General features: G+C 39.9%; 2 protein-coding genes across 6 annotated transcripts in view; both read right to left on the reverse strand.

Annotated features, from left to right (window-relative positions):
• Positions 1-6195: 6195 nt before the first annotated feature.
• LOC148363778 (lumican) lies at positions 6196-9738 on the reverse strand. Its single transcript, XM_088337328.1, has 6 exons — positions 9388-9738; positions 9115-9272; positions 8026-8336; positions 7635-7959; positions 7168-7485; positions 6196-6387 (listed from the first exon to the last, which is right to left on the reverse strand). Exons 1-6 carry the CDS (start codon positions 9543-9545, stop codon positions 6236-6238), a joined length of 1422 nt encoding a protein of 473 aa, XP_088193454.1. The 5' UTR covers positions 9546-9738; the 3' UTR covers positions 6196-6235.
• Positions 9739-20272: 10534 nt separating this feature from the next.
• The window catches only part of elmo2 (engulfment and cell motility 2), a 28547-nt gene continuing 24396 nt past the window's right edge, over positions 20273-24423 (reverse strand). For all 5 annotated transcript variants that reach the window (XM_088337814.1, XM_088337818.1, XM_088337816.1 and 2 more), the window contains one exon: positions 20273-23845. In XM_088337814.1, coding sequence (XP_088193940.1) covers positions 23645-23845 — 201 coding nt within the window. In that variant the 3' untranslated portion in view covers positions 20273-23644. The remainder of the gene's footprint in view (positions 23846-24423) is intronic.

Genomic DNA, 24423 nt, shown 5'->3' on the forward strand with positions numbered 1-24423 from the left:
TTTGTAATTATTGCCCCAGACTTCTGCACAATATGTTAAGTATGGCAGAACTAGAGAACAATATAATAAATACAATGAATTTTAGTTTAAAAGGAATTTGGCTTTATTAATTATTGAAATGCTTTTAGATAGTTTGTATGTGTCTGATGTGTGTTTTCCAACTCAATTTATTGTCTGTTATGACTCCTAAAAACCTAATTTCTGATACAGTGTATATGTACTGTGCGTCAGTAATATTGCAATTCAATATTTACACATACGCAAAATAGCTTGGCAAACGCTTTTTTCGATTTCAAGTTTCTCTAGAACCCGTAATGCTGACGAATCTTCTGCACAGACAATGAGAAATAAAAAAGGTTTTCGCTTCACTGATTTTGCTTTGCATGGGTTCTTTTTGGGATGTAAGCCTCGAGATAAACAAGGGTTCACGCTAATGAAAAAAGAAAATTTGCGTTTTTGCATTATTATCCACTACTCATAAACAAAACGTATTAATTCGGGATTTGGTTTTAGTTCATTATTTGCTATAACAAGCTACAAATACCGGCAAACTGATGAGGCCTGTACCAAAATATTTTCTTAAAATCGAATGAGTCATCTTGAGGAAGACCAAGTCGTCTTGCTTTAATTATAACTCAAATATGGAGTTTAGCAACTCAATTGTTTCATAAACCATGACGAAAATTTGAGGTTTTTTATGCGGTTTGTTACTTGACTTGCAAACCGTGTAAAATGGCCTGCAAAATGCGCCCCAATCCACACAGAAGGACAACCAAATGGGCCCAATGTTCTACCTGTTGAAATTTATCGAGGGCTCACGGTCGCTTTTATTGCAGGAAGCATTAAATCGCTTTCGCTCGCGTTTGCATAGCAAACCAGCTGCTTGGCAGGCGGATGACAAGCCGGCTAAAATTACATCATGTGCACGATCATCAAACAGCATTTTTTCTGTTATGTAGAGCACGAAGATAACAAATCGCAAGACAGGAAGTTGTCTTCTTCCAAAACTTGATTGCAGCGCTAGAAGCTTGCACACATAGACAGGGGGACATGAGACGACATCATATCCTGTGAGCTGTAAATGCTTGTTTTTTTTGGTCCGCCATGCAGAAAAACAGCTCGAAATGGAAGTCCGTGCACCCAAAACATTTCCCACTCAGAACAAACTGGTTGAAGATGTTTTAAAAAGAGGTTAAAAAGATGCCATGGTTCCGTCCAAAAGACGTCTTCATCGAGTTGCAGAGGTACATTTTGACTTATTTAGACAAAGTAAACACAATAATGACTATGTTTGGAATCAATTTGGACCACGGTCGATTGGCCTGAATACCATTCAATTTTAGTCTTTGATTGTTCGAGCTAAATCGTGCATAAAATGTAAGCCCAAAATCCAAAACACGTTGGTACTGGGGTGTTGCTTATGTCTGCTAAGTACATTTGGGGATGGAAAAAAAAATCACTGAAGTGTTGTGAATTTGAATTTAATCGGTTTGAAACAGGGTCTCAAAATTTTACTTTGGGGGCCACCGGATCTAGGGGCTGGGTGAAGTTGGGCCATATCAGGGTTTCCTAAAGAAAATCTCTGGTAAGAACATATCAAAACAATATCTTTTAAAAAATCTCTACACAAATACTCAATCGGTAATAAATTAATCCACAATTCATGGTCTACACTTTAATTAAACCTTGATACTAAGGCAGGGGCCTCTTACCCGCAAACCGGGGGCCGCAATTTGAATTGATTACTAGTAATTTCAACAATTGGGTCTGGTTGAGATACTTGGGCCGCACTTTTTTATATTTCTACAGTAATTTAAAAGAATAGGACGTTGGGTTTGTGGCAATGGAATATTTCTTTCTTTATTTGCACTATTCACGATTGTGATCGTTAAATTCACAACAGATGTGATTTAAAAAAAACACAAAACACAACAGAACAAATAATTCTCAAAAGGCTTACTAGGACTCGATAACTGAGAGAAGCTTTTGTGCTCTGTGACTTGTTTCTCCTACACATCGTTTCATTCAAGTTTGTTATTTCTGAGCAACAATTCACAATATAATTTTTGCCAAATGTTGGAATCGAAAATATTTTAGAATTTTCTGTTGCAGACGTAAAATTTTGGGTTTATCTATAACTACCGGTATATCACTAACTCTTCGTCACGATAAGCACCAATTATCATAATTTGCTAGTGGGGTAAATCTTCTGAAATCTCGAGTCACAATCACCATTGTTTATTTTCATTGTAAACAAAAAAAAACTCTTGGAATATACTCGCACACAGACTTCACTTTGTGATGAACTCTAAAATCTCCGTGAGGAAAAGGGGATGAGTCAGACAAATTGTTTTTTCTCCCTTCTGATGGCGTAAGGCTTGTTTAACATGTTTCTATGTGAAACACCATTACTAAAGGGAAAATCCGACAGAAGCTCTGGGTTTGAATCCCCCGATGATACAAAGCTTCGACAAGTGTGCAAATGGTGGAAAGAAAGCTACCTGATCCTATCAGAGGAAGGTCTCCAATAATATTGTTGGCAATTTCAGAAGGAATGTTAAAAGTCAAGAAAATGTTTCTCCTGGGGAGAAAAAACAACACTTGCTAATGTTCAAATAGCGTCCGAATTTGCCATCTGTTTTAACTTTGAAAGTTATGTAAGGTGAAAAAAAACAGTCGTTCCAGAGGAACACTAAACTGGTAGTTTAATATTTGCTCAGATTCACACGCAGTGTAATTACCACTTTTCTAAAAGTAAGAAAAAATAACATGCACATACTCCTAGGTATTTAGTATTTAAAGTTGCTTATTCTGCACAAATATGCCACCATTCTACAAAACTCCAAATTAGGGAGGCACTAAAAAACATCTGGAAACGATAATTGTGTTAATATAACAGCAAATACTTGAAGACAAAATGGCTTTGTGTTTGCTTGTGGTCGTTTGGATGTTGCGGAGTAACTAAGCTAAAGCGTTGTACTGCTCTTCCATGTGATGAACTTTTGTCAAGTCATGTTTATTTGTATAGCCCTTTATCACAAGGAGTCTCAAAGGGCTGCACAGACCACAGATTATTCTACAGACTACAGACTATTATTACACCACCCCCTGATCTAAAACCTATATTCAGATTTGCTTCCTTGAGTTTAGGAATATTGTTATTGATTCCATCACTGGATGATTTCCTGTTGTATTCCGTTTTTAGAAATCTAAATCGGTAGTACCTATGATGACTTTTGGTGGAAGAACCCTTTGAAGGAACAGGTTTTGCTGTTTTTTTTCTTCTTATTAGGGTGTCTACTATCGCGCCACGTCATGTAGTACTCTTATTGACTTTCTCTTTTCCACCAGGTCACCTGAATGAAATGTGTGATGGGTTTTACACCGCAAGCGATTGCTTATAAAAGGTGAAGACAGGATTATTTTGGGGTTGTTTCAAATGCATAAAAATTTGTTGGAAGCCCCTGATGGAAAAGTTATAAGGTTCATCCATTTTTGCAATTGACAGAAGTTTGAATTTAATTTGAGGTGATATTGTTAGTTGTCAGTTAGCTGAGCAATTGATAGCACCAGACAATCAAGATCCATCAAACCAGTCCATCGGATAAAGGTTTTTCAGGGCCAATACCGATTATTAGTATTAGGAGAAGGCCGATAGCTGATATTTAAAACCGATATTGAATTGCTGTAAAAGCTTAAACATCGGCGTAAAAATGATAAATATTGCGAAAAGAAACAAATATTTTTTTGTTATAAATTCAAATTAAACTTTAAAATCTCTCTGAAACCTTATAGTAAATAAATTAAAATTTCAACACAACTAACATGACTCACTTAAACCAAAAACTAACAGTGGAGGAAATAAGATTAGGCTGAGCATCAACTTGTATAAAGGTATCTAAAAACCTGATTTGATTTTAACAATGGATAAATGAAAATGTCAATCCAACCAACATAATTTGAATTGACTTAAAACAAAAACTGCATCGACATCTGAACTGGGCTTGCGAATTGAAAAGTGTGGGCCCTTCTATTTTCGAGACAGATTGACGAAACCAATTGGTCGACCTTACTTCACATCATTGGTTTCATATCAATCCAGAAAACATCTTCGTTACCATAAAATCGATCCTGAGTTGGGTTAGGTGAGGTCCGATACTTTCAAATTGTAACTAATTGTCTGCAAGATTAATGAGAGCATATCAAGCACCGAGAATGGCTTAGCTAATAAACACATCAATATTTAGCAACAGAACGCGTTTAAAGCTTGGTGTTGGCTTTGTTATTGAATTTTCTTCAAATCTAGAGTCATGATCATCTGCAAAAATAGGACGCCTTTCTTGTAACAGCAACATCCATCTACAAAATCAAGAACCTGTGCAATTTTTGGTGACTTTTTGGTTCCTACTTGGCACAGTAAGAAATTGATCAAGCTAAATGTAGACAAAAGTGTGAAAACAGATACTTGTGCTAGCTTGTTTAGCTTCCACTGGGAATCTTTCTGCTTTTCTACTTAGTTTTCATTTTAATCGAAAACTGTATTTTTTTTTTACCCGGGTAAACAAAAAACACATTCCAAGTCCATCAGAAAAACCTTCTGAAGGGGAGTGGCAGTAGCCAGGTTTGCTGAACAAGGCTGACATAACGAGGACGCCGTAAAACTGAGTCTAATGAAGGAGGAAAACATGTGGAGAAAGGTTGGACAATCTCCCTGCTTCTCTGAAGTGCCCTTATTAGCATGTAAAGCCGACATTTGTTTATTTAAGTGGAACTGACAGGTTGTGTTTTTACTTCATAAAGCTTGCCAGATGGACCGGGTGACTATTTAAGCAGTGGATGAGTTTGGTTTAACATCTTTTTGTGGCATGTTACCAAAAGGATAATTCTGGTCTTGAATGAGACTCATACCTCATGCCTAGCTCGGTCTGGACAACGTTAGCCTTCTCAAATGATCACAAGCACTTTGCAGTCCTGTTAAAAGGTTTGTCACCTGGAAAGTATGATGTGGCTTTAGTCATGCTGTGCTAGCCGCAGACACAAAAAGGGTGTCTCAGGTGGTGTATGGTGACATCATCCAGGAAACACTAACTGAAATTAGTCTGCACTAAAGTAGAAACGGCCTGACGTGGACGTATCAGTTCTGACAGTGGTTTTGCAGATGGAAGTCAAGATGAAAAACAATCGCATAAGGGAGCGTTGATTTCCAGCAAAGGTTTATCAATTTCTCAATGCTCGCTACTCAAAACCTAACTGACACATGCTTGCTGTAATATCAAAAATGATTTCCTCCTGAATGTAAATGGTCTACATTTGTAAAGCGCTTTTCAAGTCACATTCACACACACTCAGCTACCGATAGCAGCGTCAGCCATGCAAGGCAACTACCTGCTTATAGGGGGCATTAGGGACTCAGTGTCTTGCTCAAGGACACTTCGACATGTAACACGGGGTAGCCGGGAATCGGTCCTGCGACCTCTTGATCCCAAGACGAGCGCTTTACCTTCTGAGCTTCTGCCGCCCCACAGAGAAAACAAGCTACTTCTTACATTGTATTTTCACGGAAGAAGCCAATTTTCTGTGTTGTGCAAGAAACAAAACTGGCTATTTGCCATCACATATTGGGTAACACAACAGAAAGAACAGTGAGCTAAATCTTCTCAATAGGATAAGGATGGTTTGGAGGTTTGCTGAAGAGCAGTGTTCAACTCTTGCCGTTTTTATGAATTTAGTGTGTTTATTTGGTTGTGGAAAATAAAGTTGAGACTGACCAGCAAAGAAGGACTTTAACCCTAAGAAGCCAACATAGGGGTCCTCTCTGAGACAATGTCCAGGAGCGTGTTGAACCGAAAAGTGGCAGAAGAGGAGCTTAGCGATTAATTGGTAGCGTTGTATTGCCCTAGTATGGAGACATAACAGTTACTACTGGTGGCTAAATCCGGATCATAGTAAGAGAAATCCACAGCGGTTATGAGCCGTGCTCGAAAACCTTTCAATTTGGAACTCCTGCAGATGACGTTCGCCGTATAATCAGTCTCCCCGTAGAAGAGCGCTACAGAATTTTGACATTCCTAAATCTTTGAGAAGGCGCTAAGACTGACATTTATGTTACAACACCGCACGTTCGTTTCCATTTAGACAGATACGATGCGGCATGTCACACTCCGTGTCAGAACAGAAAGCCAAAATAACACAGTGCCAGACAAACATTGAGAAGTTTATTTCATTTTCTAAACCTTCAAATGTAAATACTTTGAATGACCCTCAGACAGTTCACCCAGTCAGAAGGGAGATGTTGGTGGGACAACCTGTTGCCGTCCAGTCGCAGGATCCTCAACCGGGAATAGGACAGGGGTCCTACTTCTCTGCAGAAGCTGGTCATGTTGAACTCTAAAGAGAACAGATTGGTTACAGACCGTTGGTTTTATGCCATGATCTGTGTGTCGGTTAGAACCACTTGCAAACATTTCCTCCCAACCGCGCTGTATGTCTTACAGTACTTCATGTCAAATGTACTGCAGGAGGCTGTGAAAACCACAGCACTTCGTTTCAGTCATTGTCCAGACCGGGAGCTTTGGCTTGACTTTTTTTGTGGCGTTGGTAGGAAACCTCCAAGCAAACACTTTTCTTGCCCTAGTCTTTGAGCCAGAGCTACCGCCCAAATAATAGTCTTCGATGTGTACTCAGTGGAACTGTTGTTGAAATTCAGTTAGCAGCGCCTGGTCAGAATGACGGAGCACATATTGAGACAGAGGAAAGAGAATACAGAGTAGAAGAACATGTGCTTCTCACTCATCTGGTGTTATTTCCTAGAGTCTTAAACAATCAGATTTTTTATACCAATCTCCCTTTTCTTCTGCAAACATTCCTCACTGTAAATCCGATTCGTCACTACTGTAAATCTAAATTCAATGCACACAGTTTACACACCCTAACCTGTATGTTCTTGATTTAGACTTGATTTAGAAAAACTGGTGATAATTAAAAATGTATCTACAAAACACATTTGCTGTCAAAGGTATTATTATATACACAACATTGTTTTGAGTTTTTTTGGGTGCTGTTTGGAGGGGTTGTGAAGTGTCTTTTAAGTGTCCATAAGGTATCATAAATATTTGATGCAGTATCAGAAGCCAGCCCTGGTGCATGATTGTTCCTAAAAAAACTCACCTTGTATCTCATTTGCTTCTAGGTAGAGGTGTTGAAGGGTGGTGGGTACTTGAGGGATATCGATAAACTTGTTGTAGGACAAGTCCAGTTCCACCAGGGTTGAAAAGTTAAAAGCCCTAGGGTGGACATTGCCACTTTCCAGGTGGCAGCGACTTAGCCGAAGGTATTTGAGGTTGACAAGTCCCACAAAACTGTCCTCTTCGAGTCCAGAGAGTGAGTTATTGGACAGATAGAGCTGCTGCACTGAGCTTGGTAAATGTCCAGGAACAGATGAGAAGAAATTGCCACTGATGTCCAACAAGTTCAAATTAACAAGACCTGAAAGAGAGGATGTGCATGCATGCTCAATTGTGTACACTAGATTCCGTCAGGAGATTCTTCAAATGTTTGTTATTTCTAGTGGCCTAGAGCTACCCAAAATAAAATAAACCACAGTCAGTCAATAATGTAAAGGGAGGTATTTGTACCTTGAAGCTCTCCCTGTTTGATGGTTTTCAAAAGGTTTCCCTGTAGAAGCAGGAGAGTCAAGTTCTTCAGGTTCTTGAGCGCCTCAGACCCGATGCTGGTTATTTGGTTATGTGCCAGCCGGAGCTGCTTGAGACAATCTGGCAAATTCCCGGGCACTGAGCTCAACAGGTTATGGTTGGCAAAAAGGTAAGTCAGCTGGGTCTGGTTTTGTAGGACACTCTGGTCCAGATGGTCACTTTGCAAACGGTTGTGGTCCAGAATGAGCCAGTGCAGCCCAGTAATGTTTGCCAGAAAAGAGGAGGTGAGGGAGGAGATGTTGTTTCTCTGCAGAAGAGGTCAAAGAAATGGGAAACTTGTAATAGAGCACATCTTTTTCAAGCATTTCCCTACCTGCAAAAACAGATACTGCGTTCCAGCCGGTAGTTCCTCAGGGGCATTTACCAGGCCTCGTTGGTCACAGTAGATTGCTGTTAGCCACTGAATGGGGCAGTCGCAATGTTGCGGGCACGATTGAGGGTTAGTGGCTCTGTACCAGGCTCTGTCTAAGCGGCCCTGCAGGCTCAGCACACTAGGCTCGCCCAGCATACGGTCGATCCACAAGGGAACGCCGCCGTAATCAGTGTCGGGAGTGGTTGTCGACACCGTGAGAAAGGCACAGAACAGTACCAGAAATCCTAAGACAAGACGGCAGCCAAGGAATCCTGCATTGAAAGAAAATAATTACCGCAGAAAAGCATTGTGTTTTGCACAAGCCCAAGACAAGTGTTGCAATTACACTAAAGGCCAGACATAGCAATTCTAAGCAGAAAGATCACAATTTCAGCCAGCACTGTAGTACAGATGTCGCTGTATGGTGTTCATTTTAATTATGTAGAAAAAAGTCCTAGAACAAAGAAGCACTTTTTTTTCCTGAATAAAACCACACACATAGTAATTTTTCTTAATTTATTAAACAGATAGAGATTTGTCTTATAAGAAGCTAATGAGACTTTCTTCTATTCTTCTGGTATGGATACCGGAACGACAATTTGGAGCTTTTATCACTAGATGACTGCCACATAGTGATTGGTCCATAATTCATGTTTTTACAATTTGTTGACTTCTGCTTTGCTTTTTCAGCTAGCTGCTCATGTTAGCATATTAACTCTGGCCTGTACGATTCTGACTATGTCCCGTAGCTCTGAATAAATCCGGTTCACTTTGTCTTTTTGTGTTCCGTGGTCGGTTTCACACATTTGCAAAATGTGCTCTCTCATTAAGCTAGCTTAAAAATGCTTCTAAATCCAAACTTGTGTCTTTAACGTGGGCAGAGAGCAAACCAAATAAAACTAATGCCGACATAACAGAAGCCGTTCAGAGCTGTTTGTATCATCACTGTTAATTGGCACGTGTGCAAGTTTTGCAAGTGACACTCCCGCCGTATGTAAGTAACGCGCCAAAAAACTGTTGAGTCACCCTAAACGAACGACTCTGGCAAACGTGAAGTTGGCGTGTTAGGCTTCCAGATGGGCAAGTCTCGGCAAGCGGACGGTAAATTCACCTTTTTGTCCAGGAGACGTTCGGACGGCGTTCCCAAAAGAAGCGGTCGGCATCCTGCGGGAACAGCGGAGACCTTTGCGGGAAGAAACGGCGGAGACCTTTGCGTGTCAACCAGTGTGAGAATTTTCAGGCTCAGTGAGGCATTCCTTTTGCTCCAACCCTGGCACCGTCATACACTTCCTCCTTGCTTTTGCTAGCTAGCAAGGCTGTGACGTTGGGCGTAAACATGTTGCTTGTAACACATGCATGAGACCGGTCGTGCACGCACGTGTGTGGGTTTGCGTGTGTGCGCCTGTAGGCCTTCCGCCGAGTACCTGGGGATCCAAAGAGACCATTCCCTGTGTGTGTTTATAGTGTCCATGTGCCTGCATTCCCTCATCACAGAGGAGAGCAAAATGATTCCAGACGTTTTTTCCCCAAAGATGACCGGAGATTATGTGAGGATCAAAAGAAATATTGCGAGTGCACTACGATCGTAATAAATTCCTTCCTCGGTTAAGATTTCAGGTTCGACACGGTAGCTCTGTCGGAAATGTTTAAAGTCAGATAAAGATATTCATTTACCGCTTAATCACTGGTCTTCTATGTCTTCCATTTTCTAATATTTGCTCCCACAGATGATTTCTTTACACCAAACGTTTCCTATCAGATCCAGTTTTTTCAGCCTGATGCAGGTCTGCAGTCGTGTCTCTGGTGTCCTTCGACAACTCTTTGGCCATAGTGGAGTTTGGAGTGTGACTGACTGAGATTGTGGACAATCATCTATTATACCGATAAAGAGTTAAACAGGTGCGATTAATACAGGTATCAAGTGAAGCTTCATTAGAAGAAGTTAGACCTCTTTGACAGCCAGGAATCTTTGCTTGTTTGTAGGTGACCAAATACTTATCTTCTGCTGTAATTTGGAAATTAATTATTTAACAAGCCCGACAATGGGATTTTTAGTTTTTGTTCACCTTCCGTCTCTCCTGGTTGAGGTTCACCCGTGTTGTCGTTCACAGGCCTCTCTAATATTTTCAAGTAGGAGAAAGCCAACCAGCTATTGTGCATGAATTACTTATTTGCCCCACTGTATGTGGGGGAGCAAAGCCCCAAAAAAAAAAAAACAGCCAAGAGACGGATGGGCGCCACCAGGCTGTACTTTCCTAAGACGCACCACAGTAAGTATTACCCGAAGACTTTGTTGGTTAAGAGATAGATCAACCCTGAATGTAAGATGCAACGTAGGTCGATTTTTTTGGGGGATTATAAAACCAATGTTGTTTTTACACGGCAACTGTAAAATTGTGGCCGAAGAACATAGCAACCAAATTTTAAGTGTGACCTTTGAATTGCTTTAATTTTCTTCTGTTGACACTTTTCTTTGCCGAGCGATGCCCTCGGGGTATTTGATATTAACACCTGTGGTCTTTGTCTTCCATCTATCTTTCCTGCTTGACATTTAGCGAAAGGTTACATTTAATTGCCTTAAGTGACTCATTTGCTAAGGATGCCTTTCAACTTTCACTTAAGGTCAATCTGACACACGCACAGATGTTCTTTCAAGGTATGTTATCATTTATTCCAACATTGCGACATTAAATGAAACCCTCGCACGGAAGTTGAAATAAGTTTTGTAATAATTTATCTGTTGCGTTGCAAAAGGAAACAAACACTTCCTTATCAATACAGTTCACGTTTCATGGCCCTGCTGCTTCAAGTGATTTTGATCATGTAGTGTTTCCTTCATTCTAATTGTCTCAACAGTCCGTATAAGAGAGTAGGTATTGTTAAAAAAAGAAATAAATATTTACACTCTTATCATATACTTCTGGGACCATAAATCATTAATAATGTTCCTTATTAAAGAAGAGCAATGTAATGGTCAAGGAATCAAGTCAAGAATTAATCAAGAAATCATTATCAACTTAACATTTCTTTCCTTGTGTTAGACAACGCAAAGTTCGCGGAGCGCTTCTTCGGTACTTCGGGGCTTACCGCTATCGCTCGGTATAAACCCAAAATATGTCCAAAATACCAAAGAGGTACGTGGTTTTCAATATAAAAATGGAGTCGCTGTAAGAAATAGCCCAAGTTGTTTGCGTATTTACGGGTTGACGTAATTTCCTCCACGTTTCAGTCATGGCTGGTGACAAAGGCGGAAGATGGAAAGGAAAAAGACGGTAATCGTGAATGTGAAAATATTCCCAAATATGTTGCGATTATACGAAGATGTGTTCGCGTCCGCCCCATTGCTTTCCTGCGTTTTTACGTGCCGCATATGACATTACAAGAATTGATTTCGGGGAGAACCGTTGACTTTAAAAATCACTGAAAATAAAATTACGATATATACGTGTCATGATTACCGATGTGACTCACCTGTGCCCGCTCCTTTGGCGACAACTACCTCGGACTCTGATTGGCTCCCGATCAGTACTTGAACCCTTTTGTCAGTCCGCCTGCGAACCTCAGTGTATACTAGGCAAGCCTTTTTTGACCCTGACTCCCACCTATTCCACTTTTGCTCCCGTCTTTCTCATCCTACGACCTGTTTTGATCTTGACCACGTCTACTCTCCCGTCCCGGCTTACGACCCGTTTCTGACCCCGACCATGTTTTTGCTCACCTGTCCCGCTATCAACCTGTTTTTCCGTCCTTGACACCGCCATTGCTCGCTACGGAAGATCCACTTCTGTGTTCGGATCACAATCCGAGTACGATAGCGACTTGCTTCCCGCGCCTAGCGAATCCAGGATCGTGGGCGCAGCCCTTCCTCTTTTCTTTAATAAAACTTATGAGAAACGTAACGCAATTGGGTCCTGTTTCCGTTCTGGTCCTGACAATACGTAAATCTCTGTATGTAGTATTTTTATTTGTTAGAGGAATGCTTGGGCCCGTTCTTTGATTTCAATGTTTGCTAGAATATTTTATTTCTATGATAACTGTAAAATTGGATTTTGCTGACACGGGTAACCTTTGGAACGTAACCCCATGTAAAACAAGGGATTACTTTCTATGGCTATTTTTTAAACAGTATGCAACGTACACAAAATAAATGCAAGCTGATCATTTCAATCCAGTTTTACTGAAATTCATGTGAATCAAACCTTTTGGAAATCATTTTTCCTTATTTCTGTGTTTCTTCCTCTGATTTCTTTTTTTTTTCAGGTTTTCAGCGACAGCATCGTCTGACTCTCATTAACAGATCTTTTCTGAGTCAACAGCAGAGGGCAGTGTTTCTTTTTCTGGAATTTAAAAACCTGAGAACCCCCGATTTAAACCCCTAAAACGAAGTAAAACACTAATTTCAAACCCTAAATTGAGCTAAAACCCCTCATCTTAGACCCTCAAATGGGGTTTTAACCCTTGGATGAGTTTGAATCCTGCTTTTCAAACCCTGGAAGCAAACGTAAAACCCTCATTTCAAACTACAGGAGTTGAAAACACCACTTTGAAACGCTGAAAACGACTTTAAATCATAATATGCATCTCTAGGTTGAGTTTAAAAGTCATTTAAGACCTCCAAACGATGTAAAACGCCCAATTCAAACCCTAGGTTGGGTATAAAACCTTATTTTGAGAGCTTAGGAAGACTTAAAAACCTACTTCGAGACCTTAAAAACTACGTAAAGCTCTAATTTAAAACCCCAGATTGAGTTTAAAGCCCTGGGATGAGTTTAAAACACTAATCTAAACCCCTAAGCACCATTTGAAACACTAGGATGAAAAAAACATGATTTGAATCTCTACTTTTAAATCAAAACCTTAAAATCCTAAATCGAGACTCAAGGATGTGATGAGTGAAAACCCTCATTTCGAAACAGGGTGAGTTTAAATGAACACAAAAATGTCATCACATCATTCTAATGTACTTTGTATTGAAATTCATATGAATTTAACATTTTCATAACCATTTTCTTCCCGTGTCTTGTCTTTGAATTCTTGCTCAGATTATTTCGGGTTTTCAATGAACGCATCATTTGACTCTCATCAATACCGCTTCTCTGAATTAACAGCAGGGAGCGATGTTTCTTGAAGTATCTACAAACCTGCCTAATCCGGCGACTAAGGACAACAAACATTGTCACATAATATTATTGGGAGAATAATGAATAAAGTATATTTGATAGAACATTGCTATACATACAAAGTGTTATAAGCACAGTACGTATGTGCAAAAATGAAATCCTCCTGACGTAACGTCCATTACACTTGCGTCACTGCCTCCCATCTGTTTCCCATTGTGTACTTGATGTTATTTCCTGCAGGCCTCGTGCTGCTTCCACATACTTTAAAGGACTTGAGGTTTTTTTTTAAATGCTAAAACTCAAATACTCGGATCTTTCGCCCATGGAAATATGTAAGATTTTGTTTTTTCAATACAATCCTTAGCTCAGCTTTTAGAATAATTCACTCATTTCTAATTATAGAAAAAGAATCTGAATTGGAAGACTGAATATGTTTTTCTTCACTTTTTTAAGTATTAATTTAAATACGCTAAAGGACGTTTTTTTTTCAGGAACCATTTTGACAATTTGGTTAGTGGATTATGTTTGAATATTTTCAGCGTGGGTTCTTCGTGTACTTGACTGAAACGTTTTTCTTTCCTAGTGTAAGAAAATAAATCCTTAAAGGGACAGTGTGTACTATTTATTGCCTCCTAGTGGTACCAAACACCTTTATACCAAGAGCCAAAAAGAGTTCTGCAGGTTCGAGAGCGTTCTCCAATCGGGGCCCCGGTGCTGTGGAATGCTCTTCCCTCTGAGATCCGATCTGCAACCTCAGTGGAACTGTTTCAATCTAAGCTTAAAACACACTTCTACTCTATAGCATATGAATAACCGATATTTTTGTTGACTATATGTGTATTATTTGTAATTGCAACATCCATTGCAGCCTGGTTATCCTGAAAGGGGGATTACCACATGTGAGGTCCCTTCTCAAGGTTTCTTCATTATCCTCATGTTGAGGTTTTTGAGTTTTTCCTTGCCCTCATGTAGGTTTTAGATCAGGGGATAGTGTCATAATAGTCTGTGGTTTGCAACAATATGTGGTCTGTGCAGCCCTTTGGGACTCTTTGTGATTAAGGGCGTCACAAATAAAAATGACTTGACTATTCGGTAGGAAAAAAACAATGATTTGAGTTATGAGAAAAATACATTAACTATCATACCCATGTTGGTTTTTATGAAGATTCTTAGGTGGAGACATGTACAGTAGTTGCCACCATGTTTGTCTGGCATCTTGCTGTGCTTGTTTGTCACTGGTTTTTTTTTCGTACTAGGCAACATAGCGCCAACCAGCGGGCGCATTTTACACATTGTACCTTTGAAATGAGCAAAATGTCTCTAAATTGGCAGTTTATCTTCGTTGTTGACGTTTTTCCTCCTTAATGTTTAAAAAAATAGTGGGTGATTCGGCTGCAACTGCCGAATATGTCCACAAGGTGGTGGCAAGTGCACATCAACAAATGGACATGCATTTTTATAGGAGCAGAAATGTGTTATTTAAACATTTTAGTAGTTTGTCATAGCAAACCCCAAACCGATGTGACACCTAATCTGAAAGGACGAGTTTAATACCCTATTTTCAAACCCTAAAAACGACGAAAACCATACTTTAAAACCCTAAAAATGTTTTTCTGTATCAATTGCAGAGTTTGAAACCCTTGGATAAGTGTAAAACCTTACTTTAAAAATAGTAATGTAAATCTGCATTTATCAGGGACTGTTCATTACCCACCTATAATGTACACAGTGAAACCTTGTTTGTCGCGGGGGTTACGTTACAAAAACCTAATTTGGTATATATGTGTATTTATATTTAACCACAGTGTTATTGACACACTGTCGCGATCCTGCACCCATGTTGTTTTTTGTGGCTCTCTCTATTGTTCTCCTACCTTTATTAGTATTCCTTCCCCTTGGTTCCTTGCTAGTTCTTTGTCTTCTTTATCACATTCCAAGCGTCCTTGTCTCAGCTAAATGTCACTAAATCTTTTTAGTTCAAACAAATGTAAATCATATGTGTTCATATTTTTAAGACTTTCAAAAATTGAATTTAAGTTATTTTACTGCCAATTAATAAAACACTATTAAACATGCAAAAACTCATTTGAAACCTTAAAAGACCTTAAAGTTTAAAATCTTAATTTTTTGAACTAAAAAAATGACTTAGAAATAATTTAAAATCTTTGGATAAGTTTAAAACCCTAAGCATATTTTTTAAACTCTAGGATGAGTTTAAAAGCCTACCGGTACTTTGAAATCTACAAAACGAAACAAAAAATAGTTTGAAAACCTAGGATGTTTTGAACCTTACTTTGGAACTATGTACAAACTCATTTGAAATCGTAGGTTAGGGTTTTGCTTGGGGCTAGGGTTAAAGTGTTGTGTGCTCACTTACCTTACCTATACCCAGAGGGTTTTGGGTTTGATTCCCAGGCAATACAGTATGAATTCCTTGCCTAGGGTTTTGGTTAGAAACCAGGTTTCTCATTTGTTAAGTTATCATCATGAGTAGCTCAAATGGTAAACTGCCTGATTTCCACCCACAGGTTTGTGGCCGTGAAGACATGCTTAACTTGTAAGAGCTTTCTTTTACACTCCAAGGGTTGGGGGTTCAAATCCCCGGTCAAGCCAGAATAAATTATGGTCTCGGTTGGGATATGGTGATGTGATGAGCTAGGTTTGTGTTTGGTTTGAACCAAACTTCGGGTTTTAGTTGGAATAATGATGAGGGTTTTTTGCTGTAACTAGTTTTCTCGGTTAGTGTTGGAGCTTGGGTTAGGATTTCAGTTGGAACTAGGTTTAGAGTTTATACTGTAACTAGTTATGGTTTTGGTTGGAGATATGGTTGTGGTTATAGTGTTGGTGGATTTTGTAACAATACCTGTAGCCTAGATGTTAAAAGCAATGGATTACACTTGCAGGTCTGTGTGTTCAATTCCCAGTTGAGCTAGTATAATTCTAGTGTTTTGGAAGGAGCCAGGGTTCTGCTAGATCCAACAAAACCCTGAATCTTGAATTCCAATTGTCTTGACTGGGAATCGAACCCACAGCATAAACACTGCATTACAGTGATCTTACCATTTGAGCTATTATTGTTGTTACTCCCTAGGTCGGTTTGATCCCTTAACTGTCGTGCCGGCTAATTATAACCCTGGTTAAAGCTAAAACTCTTTGAAATTGTAATTGTAATAGTGGCTCTAATGGTAACATGCCCATGTTATACTCATAGGGTTGTGGGTTCAATTCTCAGTCAAATAGTACGCATTTTAAGGTAAGGTTTTCACATGCAGCCAACGTAATGGTTTTGATTGCTCCAACAAAAGCCAAACTATGAATATATATAGCCTTGACTGAGGTTTGAACCTTCGACTCAGTGAATGTAACATCATTGTCTTACCATCTGAACTATTTGCGCTTACAGATCTACTTAAAAATCCTTACAAAATCACAACTGTGTGGCACACAGGCATCCTACCAGCTGAGACACCAGTCACGTCCCAATCAAAAGATTAACCATAGGTCCAACAAAAACCATAACCCAATCACAAAAGACAAGTCCCATTCATTTCACAGAATGTCTTAAAGGACTGCACAGGTTACAATTATACCATCCCCTGATCTTAAACCGACATGCAGGCAAGGAAAAACTCAACCATATCTACTAACAACACTAACTCTAGCTACTACCGAACTAAGTTTCAACCCAAACCTTTAGTTTTGCTCCAACCCTAAATGCCTCCAAAATAAAGCCCCTAACATTAGACTTCATATTAGTTAGACTGGGGTTTGAACCCTCAACCCTGAATGATAGGTACAGGAAATTTACCAATTGAGCTACCAGTTATGTAAATAATTAAGCCATTTGATTAATAAAGAGCAACATCCTCTCTCTTTGATAATGGAACAGATAAATGGGAATTTGATCGATTATACATACGAGAGGACATTGTCCTCTATGACCAGGTCTATTACCTGTTAAACTTTTGCAATGAGACTGTGATATCATCAACTAAAACCAGGGTGTCTTACACACCCTTTTTTTTCACGGATAAATTCAAGCGCTTTTCGAGCACTGTCACAGCCATTTTTTTCCAGTACCATCGGGGAAAGAAATCCAGCACTGATGAAAAGAATGTTTTGTTGACTTTGATGACTTAGTTGCTATCTTGCTGCTAGCACTTTTTTTGAGCTGTCCCTATCGATGATCTACTATCTTTTCGTGTCAATAGGCTGCTGTAAACTGACAACAATTGGCTACGTCACACTTGTTTACAAACACGAAAAGGGGCTTTGTACGTCTTGGGTAACAACGGCGCGCAATAATTGAGACAAAAAGGAGCCAGTTTTCAAGAGGTGTCCTCTCGGGTGCGACCCGTAGGGGGCGGCGGCGCTCAACATGACAAGAACATAATGACTCAGATCAGGCGTGTCGGCGTCATTTTCACGCACTTTTTAAAATTGTTTCTACATTTATTGTGTGGTATTTAGAGTCAGACTGCCAGGAAAAAAGGACAATGGCAACAATGTCAAGCACTTCACTCAAAATTCAAGCATTTACAATGATTTCCAGCACCCTTACAAACCTTGGCTCGTAAACGTGAACACAGATTGCAACGAAAATAAATCGAGGAAGACAGACTTGTTTTCCATGGCAACGACATTCCGGACAGATTTCCTTCTGGACAGATTGCCAAATTCAAGAAAATGTGTCTTATAACAATAATGCTTTAACCTACCTGCCAGGTGCCAACTCTACCGCTTTACACGGTAGACTAAGGCTCAAGATACTGAACCAGGGTTCCCGCGGATCCTTGAAAAGTCTTGAAAGACATTCAAGGCCTTGATTGGCATGGAAATGTCTTCCATCCAATTTTCGTACGTCTAAAAAATGTAAACGCCAAGATTTAGTCATATTGATCAATGTTCCCCAATATTTTTCTCCAAGCATGTGTTTTTGTGACACTACACTCAAAATGGGCCACGAGTATAGCAGTGTTTTTTTTTTTTTTAACACCGTACCAAAGTCATTTTTCATGCATGAAGCTAAAAATGCTTGGTGAAGGTAGCAGAAGAGTTTTCAGGAATCAGTCATTTTGACTTAGGATCCATGAAGAACATCCTTTTTATTTATTGTTCTCCGCGTCTACAACTTTAGAGAGAACTACGTTTTTCGAAAGTTTTCGAATTGACTAGTATTTAATTTAATACAAATAAAGTAAATAAACATTAAAGTTACTTCTAAAGCATGTAGTGTTTTTGTCGACTTAAATTTTATAAAAAAGTCTTAATAGGTCTTGAATACATTGGCTTGATTTGACTTGACTGTAGGAACCCTTGTTTAACTGTAAGAAAAAAAGCGCCCTCTGCTGGAGAGCAAGGGCGTGTGGCATTGTGTGCCGCTCACAAACCTTGCCTGGCTTCTATTGGCTAGTGCTGTTAAAACTTCAAAATGTCCGGCATTGTTGAAACTCGAACTTGGACAATTCCGATCACTCACAAACATGAAACTATAATTCCTTGAAAAAGGAAAAACACCCACACTAGTCTTGCAATTACACAACCGCACTACTTCCCATCGTAATATTGGTTAGATTTCGGTTAATCGTGCAACGGCTGCCGGTGATATGCCGAGAAATGCATCCCTGCCGAGATTTGCATCCCCTAGCTACCATTACCACTTTAACCTCGTTTTATCTCACTTTTATATCACTTTTCGGGAATGTGATGGCAAACATGGAACCAAAACTACTCTGTCTTGCATTTGTTGGGAATGTAATACAACTTAAACCATTCCGTCTTGTATTTGTTGTGAATGCAATCGAACGGTAATGCACGCCGTATATAAATAGCCATTACATTCCCGAAAAGTGAGATAAAACGAGGTAAAAGTGGTGATAGTAGCGAGGGGATGCAAATCTCGGCAGGGATGCATTGCTTAACAACTTCTTAAAGCAGCTGGTTCAGAATGCAGCAGCTAGACTTTTGACTAAGACCAAAAAGTTTGAGCATATTACTCCTGTATTTGCCAACTTGCACCGGCTCCCAGTCCACTTAAAATGTGACTTTAAGGTTCTCTTATTAACATATAAATGTTTGCATGGGCTTGCACCCTCTTATCTCTCGGTTTTGATTTCCCCCTATGTTCCTGCAGGGAGTCTGCGCTCGGAAAATCCCGGTCTACTTGTGACTCCGAGGGCCAAGAAGTCTGCAGGCTCGAGAGCGTTCTCCATCCGGGCCCCGGTGTTATGGAATGCCCTGCCTCTGGAGATAAGATCTGCAACCTCAACGGAAGTTTTTAAATCGAGGCTTAAGACACACTTCTGTTCCAAAGCTTATGATTGATGCCCACCTCATATTCTGTACTGTCCTGTCTTTTTCCGATTGCCTGCCTGGCTGATACGAGGGAGAAGGACGATTTGAGATGAGTCAGCGGACTAGCATCTGACCTGAAGCATGTCAACCCCTGCATTACTCTTTTTTCCTCACACTGAGGTTTTGAGTTGTTCCTTGCCCGCATGCTGGTTTAAGATCAGGTAATTGTGCAATTGTGTAATTGTAATCCTGTGCAGTCCTTTGAGACATTTTTGTGATTAAGGGCTAGATAAATAAATGTGACTTGACTTGACTTAAAGCAAAAACAATTATGAATTAATTACAAGAAACAGTGGAAACATAAATCAAAATATATATGATCCCCCCAAATATGAGAAACAGATCAAATACAAATAATGTTAAGCTTTTAAATACGCGTCAAATTGACAGTCAACAGCACGTCATCTATAGAAAAATGAGTATTGACCAATCGCAAGAGGAAAAATGGTTCTGGAAGAGAATTAGCTTTCTATGGTTTGAAATGATGAAGTCTGTTGTAGGCGCTTACTGGATGTACTATTGCTCATGTTCAACGTGCATGTGATATTATCGCTCACTTTATTTTGAAGTCTTTGCATTTCTGTTTTGCTCAACGTTTGCCACTTCCAGTTTTAAACAAGCATATGTCGTGGTTCTTAATATTCCGGAGAGGCATCGGTTTTCGCTCGTAAAATCGACAGTTTCCCCATGCCCCAAAAGTCATTCCCCCTTTTTTGAAGACACAACTCTCAATCGGTAGTTACTATTTTTATTCCATGGAACAAGATACAGTACATTTTTTGCAGTTAAGGCAACACAAAACCATATATACATAAATCGACTACAAATGTACTGTAAACTACATCAATTTTCTTCAGTTTTATGTACAAATCGACACGGATCCGTTCAGTATTATGACAAGAGATTCCTATCGATGCAAAAACGATGTTAGCATATAAGGCGAATACATTCTATCGCTGCGTCGATTCCGTTGGAAATCTTTGATTGCGGCCTCTTATTTTGACATTTACGACATTCACCAGGACCATTTCCTACGAAACCCCCCCGACATCCCTTGTCTTGACATCGTCATGGTCAGATAAAGTGCCAACCAATAAAAACGCGCGCACAAAATAAGCAATGGGAGCTTTGAAAACACAGTCAGGCCTGGTCAATACTTCCGACAAACAACAACAGGCATGCTAAAAAACAAAAAGGCATAAAAAGTTATACTTTTCAAAAGCATTCAGTGCACAATCATTTACAAAAATAGATTTCTCTTCCCTTCGACATCGTCGGTGATTTGAAAAATGTGTTTCAACGAGTGCCTCTGCTTCGTGAGTGGTACCGTCCCACCCAGCAAAAACTGGTTCTGTCTTAAATATGTCTTCATTGAGTTAAAAAGTCCGAGTGTAGAAAACGTTTCCAGGTGATGAAAAGACGATTTTTGGGGGGTTGAATTTGAACTACATCAGACGAGGCCTGGTCAGAAAAGAAGGGTTGAAAAGATTCTGTCTTAAAAGCTCTTTATTTGGTTGAAAAGCGAAAGTTTGAAAAGCGTCTCTTTCAAGACCTTGAAAAACACAGATATGCTATTAACGGAACTACCTCCCACAATGCCTTTCAGTCTTTTCATCCAGACCTTGAAAATTTGAACCACATTCCATGAGATAAACACAGGTCCAACTACTTTTGGACTCCTATGTAAAGGATCTCCTTCATCTGTATTTGTTTTACAAACAACACCCAGCAATAATTGTTCTAAAAGACGATAAAAGGTGCCGAGAGTCCATCCAAAAGATGTTTTCAAAAAAGTGGAGAAAATGTCTTTTGGGAGGGCTGGTTTCGAACCATATTAGACAGCCCTAGGCAGAAAAAGTAGTGGAAAAGATGGTAAAAAGACTCAAAGGTTCTGTCCTTAAGACGTCTTTCATGAGTGTAAAAGTAAACGTTGAAAAAAGACAACTTTGGGGGCTACACTTGAATCACAGACAAGGCCCAGCTATAAAAAACTGATTGAAAAGATGTTAAAAAGACAGCAAGGTTCTGTCCTAAAATCTGTCCGAACGGCACATTTCCGCCTTTTTCACACAGACCCAAATGTGTTCCTGAATCCGATACATATCCGGTCTTTTGGACTGCGACCGCTGGTTGAACAGTCTAAAGGCACTTATCCGACCCGCACGTTATCGATAGGCGACGGGCGTCACTATTCTGCCTTCAACCAGGCGGAGATATCAACAACCACGGCGGACGAAAACACGGAGTGTCGTTAAATTACACATTCATGGAAGATGAACACTTGTTTATTTTGTAACTCACGAAATAGCCAACGTCGCATCAAGGACTCTTAAAGCGGTCGGTGGGGGGGTTAGCCTATCCCAGCCATCTCCGGGCAGTGGGCAGGGGACACCCTGAACTGGTTGCCAGCCAATTGCAGTAGCACCATTAGCTCGCCATGAATTGCACCCACCACCAAAAGTGGTTGGAAACAGGTTGCCAAAGTTGAGTTTGAAAGACGTCTACATTTTGTTGAAAAGTCAAACAGTTAAAAAAAAAACAACCCTGTCTTTTTCCAGACATTGAAAAGACGTCTTTGTGGTTGCTAAAGTTGGACAATGGTAAACCTAAGGACTGTTTGTGGAATAAGCTTGTTCCAGGTTGGATGGGTTAAACCAAACTTCATTTTCTATTTTCAACCCAACCCCCCAAAAATGGGTTGAAAAGACACTGAAGAGACAGTTCAGTCCATAAGTCATTTGAACAAAAAGTAATCGTTGAAAAGCAATGAAGAGACGACATTCCGGAGGCTTCATTTTCAACCTCGGTTCGGATGGGTTCCACAAGACCCAATTTTAAACGTCCATTCCTAACTAAATCAATTCCGAATCAGACCAGACCAGAAATAACTCAAAATCCGACATCCAAAAGACGTCCGGTGCTGGGTGGGATCGTAACTGTTGGTATAAAAAGCAAAATGCTAATTGTTCTAAAAGCCTCCGACTCACGTCTGAAGGGAAAAAAATAGAATGTATGAGCGTTGCCGCCATCGTACTTTGCATTCTTGTACCGTTTAAGTGTGGTAGGCCAATATCTTAAGTCTTTTTGCTCATTGACTGTGTTTTTTGGAGATCAGTCAGAATTTTCAGGATGCGAAGAGAAAAATTGAAAACAAGACACATGTAGCACATTCAAACGATTCATACAATCACATGTACTAACAAAAAGCCAAGGCAAGTACAGTAGACCCCCAGGATATGGCGCCCCCGCCCTTACGGCATTTTCACTTTACAGTGTGGAATAAGATGCTTTTCCCACTTTACAGACCCAACAACTCAATATTTTGTTCTCCCCAAAACCCCAGGGATTCAATGCGGTGTTAGTCCGCATAACCAGTTGTGTCTCTAAGATGGCTGTCTGCTGTTGGTCGACTTCATATAAAACGTCAGTCTGCTTTTGGTTTGCATCACAGCATTGTGAAAATACAGATATGCTATTAACTGAACGACCTCCCACAATGCCTTTCAGTTTTTTCATCCAGAATCTCCTGTGTTTTGTTAAGTCTTTGCAATTTGGCGTTACAATAATGTATTTATTCCTACTATATTCATAACCGTGTAAACTAAGCCAACATGAAAGAAATATGAAGAGGGCACACAAATTGCTACCCTTGTTATGCTGCCTAGTCGGCACCAATCACAATTTTTATTAAATTTAACGAGGCAGGGAAGTCTTCTAAGGGGAGGAAAATTCTTGCAAGCTGTTGTCTCGCCCTTCTGCATCCATCCGCTACTCCACTCGACCAGCTCAATTCACGTCGCATCAAACATAGATCAAATGCCATATTTCCTTTAAATGTATATTTGATTGTAATGTTATCTCATCATACATATGTACATTGGATTTACTTAGTTCTTACTATATACGCTTCAATGCCTGTTGAATTATGTTTTTATCTTAGGGACCAAGGGTTACCGTAGCTTTCTATCCACCGCTATACAGAAATTTCACTTTGCACACCGCAGAAGGGATTAATGTCGTATCCCGGGGGTCTACTGTAGTTCAACGTCACCTTCGAAGTTCCCTCGTACCTTTTTTAACGTCACATTCGAGAGCTTTCGTCACAATCAGCCGTAATTGTACGTGAAATTGTACGAACTGGGCTCCTTGGGCACAGGGGGCGGTGCTTCGGGGATAGTGATGTTCTCCAGATCCAGGAGGCGGAGCTTCATCTCCATGCTAATGAGCGTGTCCAGGTCACTTCTTGCTAGCTCGCTGCTCATCTCGCGCCCCAAAAGTGCGCTGAGACCGTCTGTCCAGATGCAATACTGACGTTCCGAATACGCATTCCGGAGAAATTCAAGGCAGTTAGCATGATTTCCTCAAGAAAATGTGGACTCAGTAATAGGTTAATAAAATCATGTTTGTCCAGATATTTTTTTATTCTGCTTACAATAAAGACTGTGATTGCTTAGGATGCCAGGGTTGCTGAGTATTAGATATACAGATAGATAGATGGATACTTTATTCATCCCCGTAGGGAAATTCACATTTTATTATGCACTGTATACATCATTCTCACTATGGGTTAATCATGTTGCCGTTCTTTGACTTCTGCACCCTTCAGGAATAATCTCCTCTTCATAATTTAAAGAATTTAATAGAAAGAGAGGGCTCAGGGGATCTTGAGGGTTTTTGTACAGTCCTCCCCTTTTTTCCGTGCAAGTCAAAATTCATTGCCGTCTACTGTCCTTATTTTGAGTTTGTACTGAACTATATTTTATTTATTCAAAACCTTTTTCATAAAGAAGCCTTCTCACAATTGGCAACCACGCTTCTATTCTTTGATGCTCACATCATTTACGGCTGTTCTGCTTTTTTGTAACCCAGGCGATTTATTAAAAAA

Source organism: Urocampus carinirostris, chromosome 6 (genome assembly GCF_059441175.1).
Source record: "Urocampus carinirostris isolate Australia breed hairy pipefish chromosome 6, RoL_Ucar_1.0, whole genome shotgun sequence".
Lineage (NCBI taxonomy): Eukaryota > Metazoa > Chordata > Actinopteri > Syngnathiformes > Syngnathidae > Urocampus > Urocampus carinirostris.

Excerpts from the sequence above, each read along its gene's own strand:
- LOC148363778 (XM_088337328.1), bottom strand. The coding sequence starts at position 9,545 with ATGCAGGCACATGGACACTATAAACACACACAGGGAATGGTCTCTTTG. Across the intron at positions 7,960-8,025 it reads CGCAGTATCTGTTTTTGCAG|AGAAACAACATCTCCTCCCT; the intron begins GTAGGGAAATGC and ends CCTCTTCTGCAG. Across the intron at positions 6,388-7,167 it reads AGAAGCAAATGAGATACAAG|AGTTCAACATGACCAGCTTC; the intron begins GTGAGTTTTTTT and ends TGTTCTCTTTAG.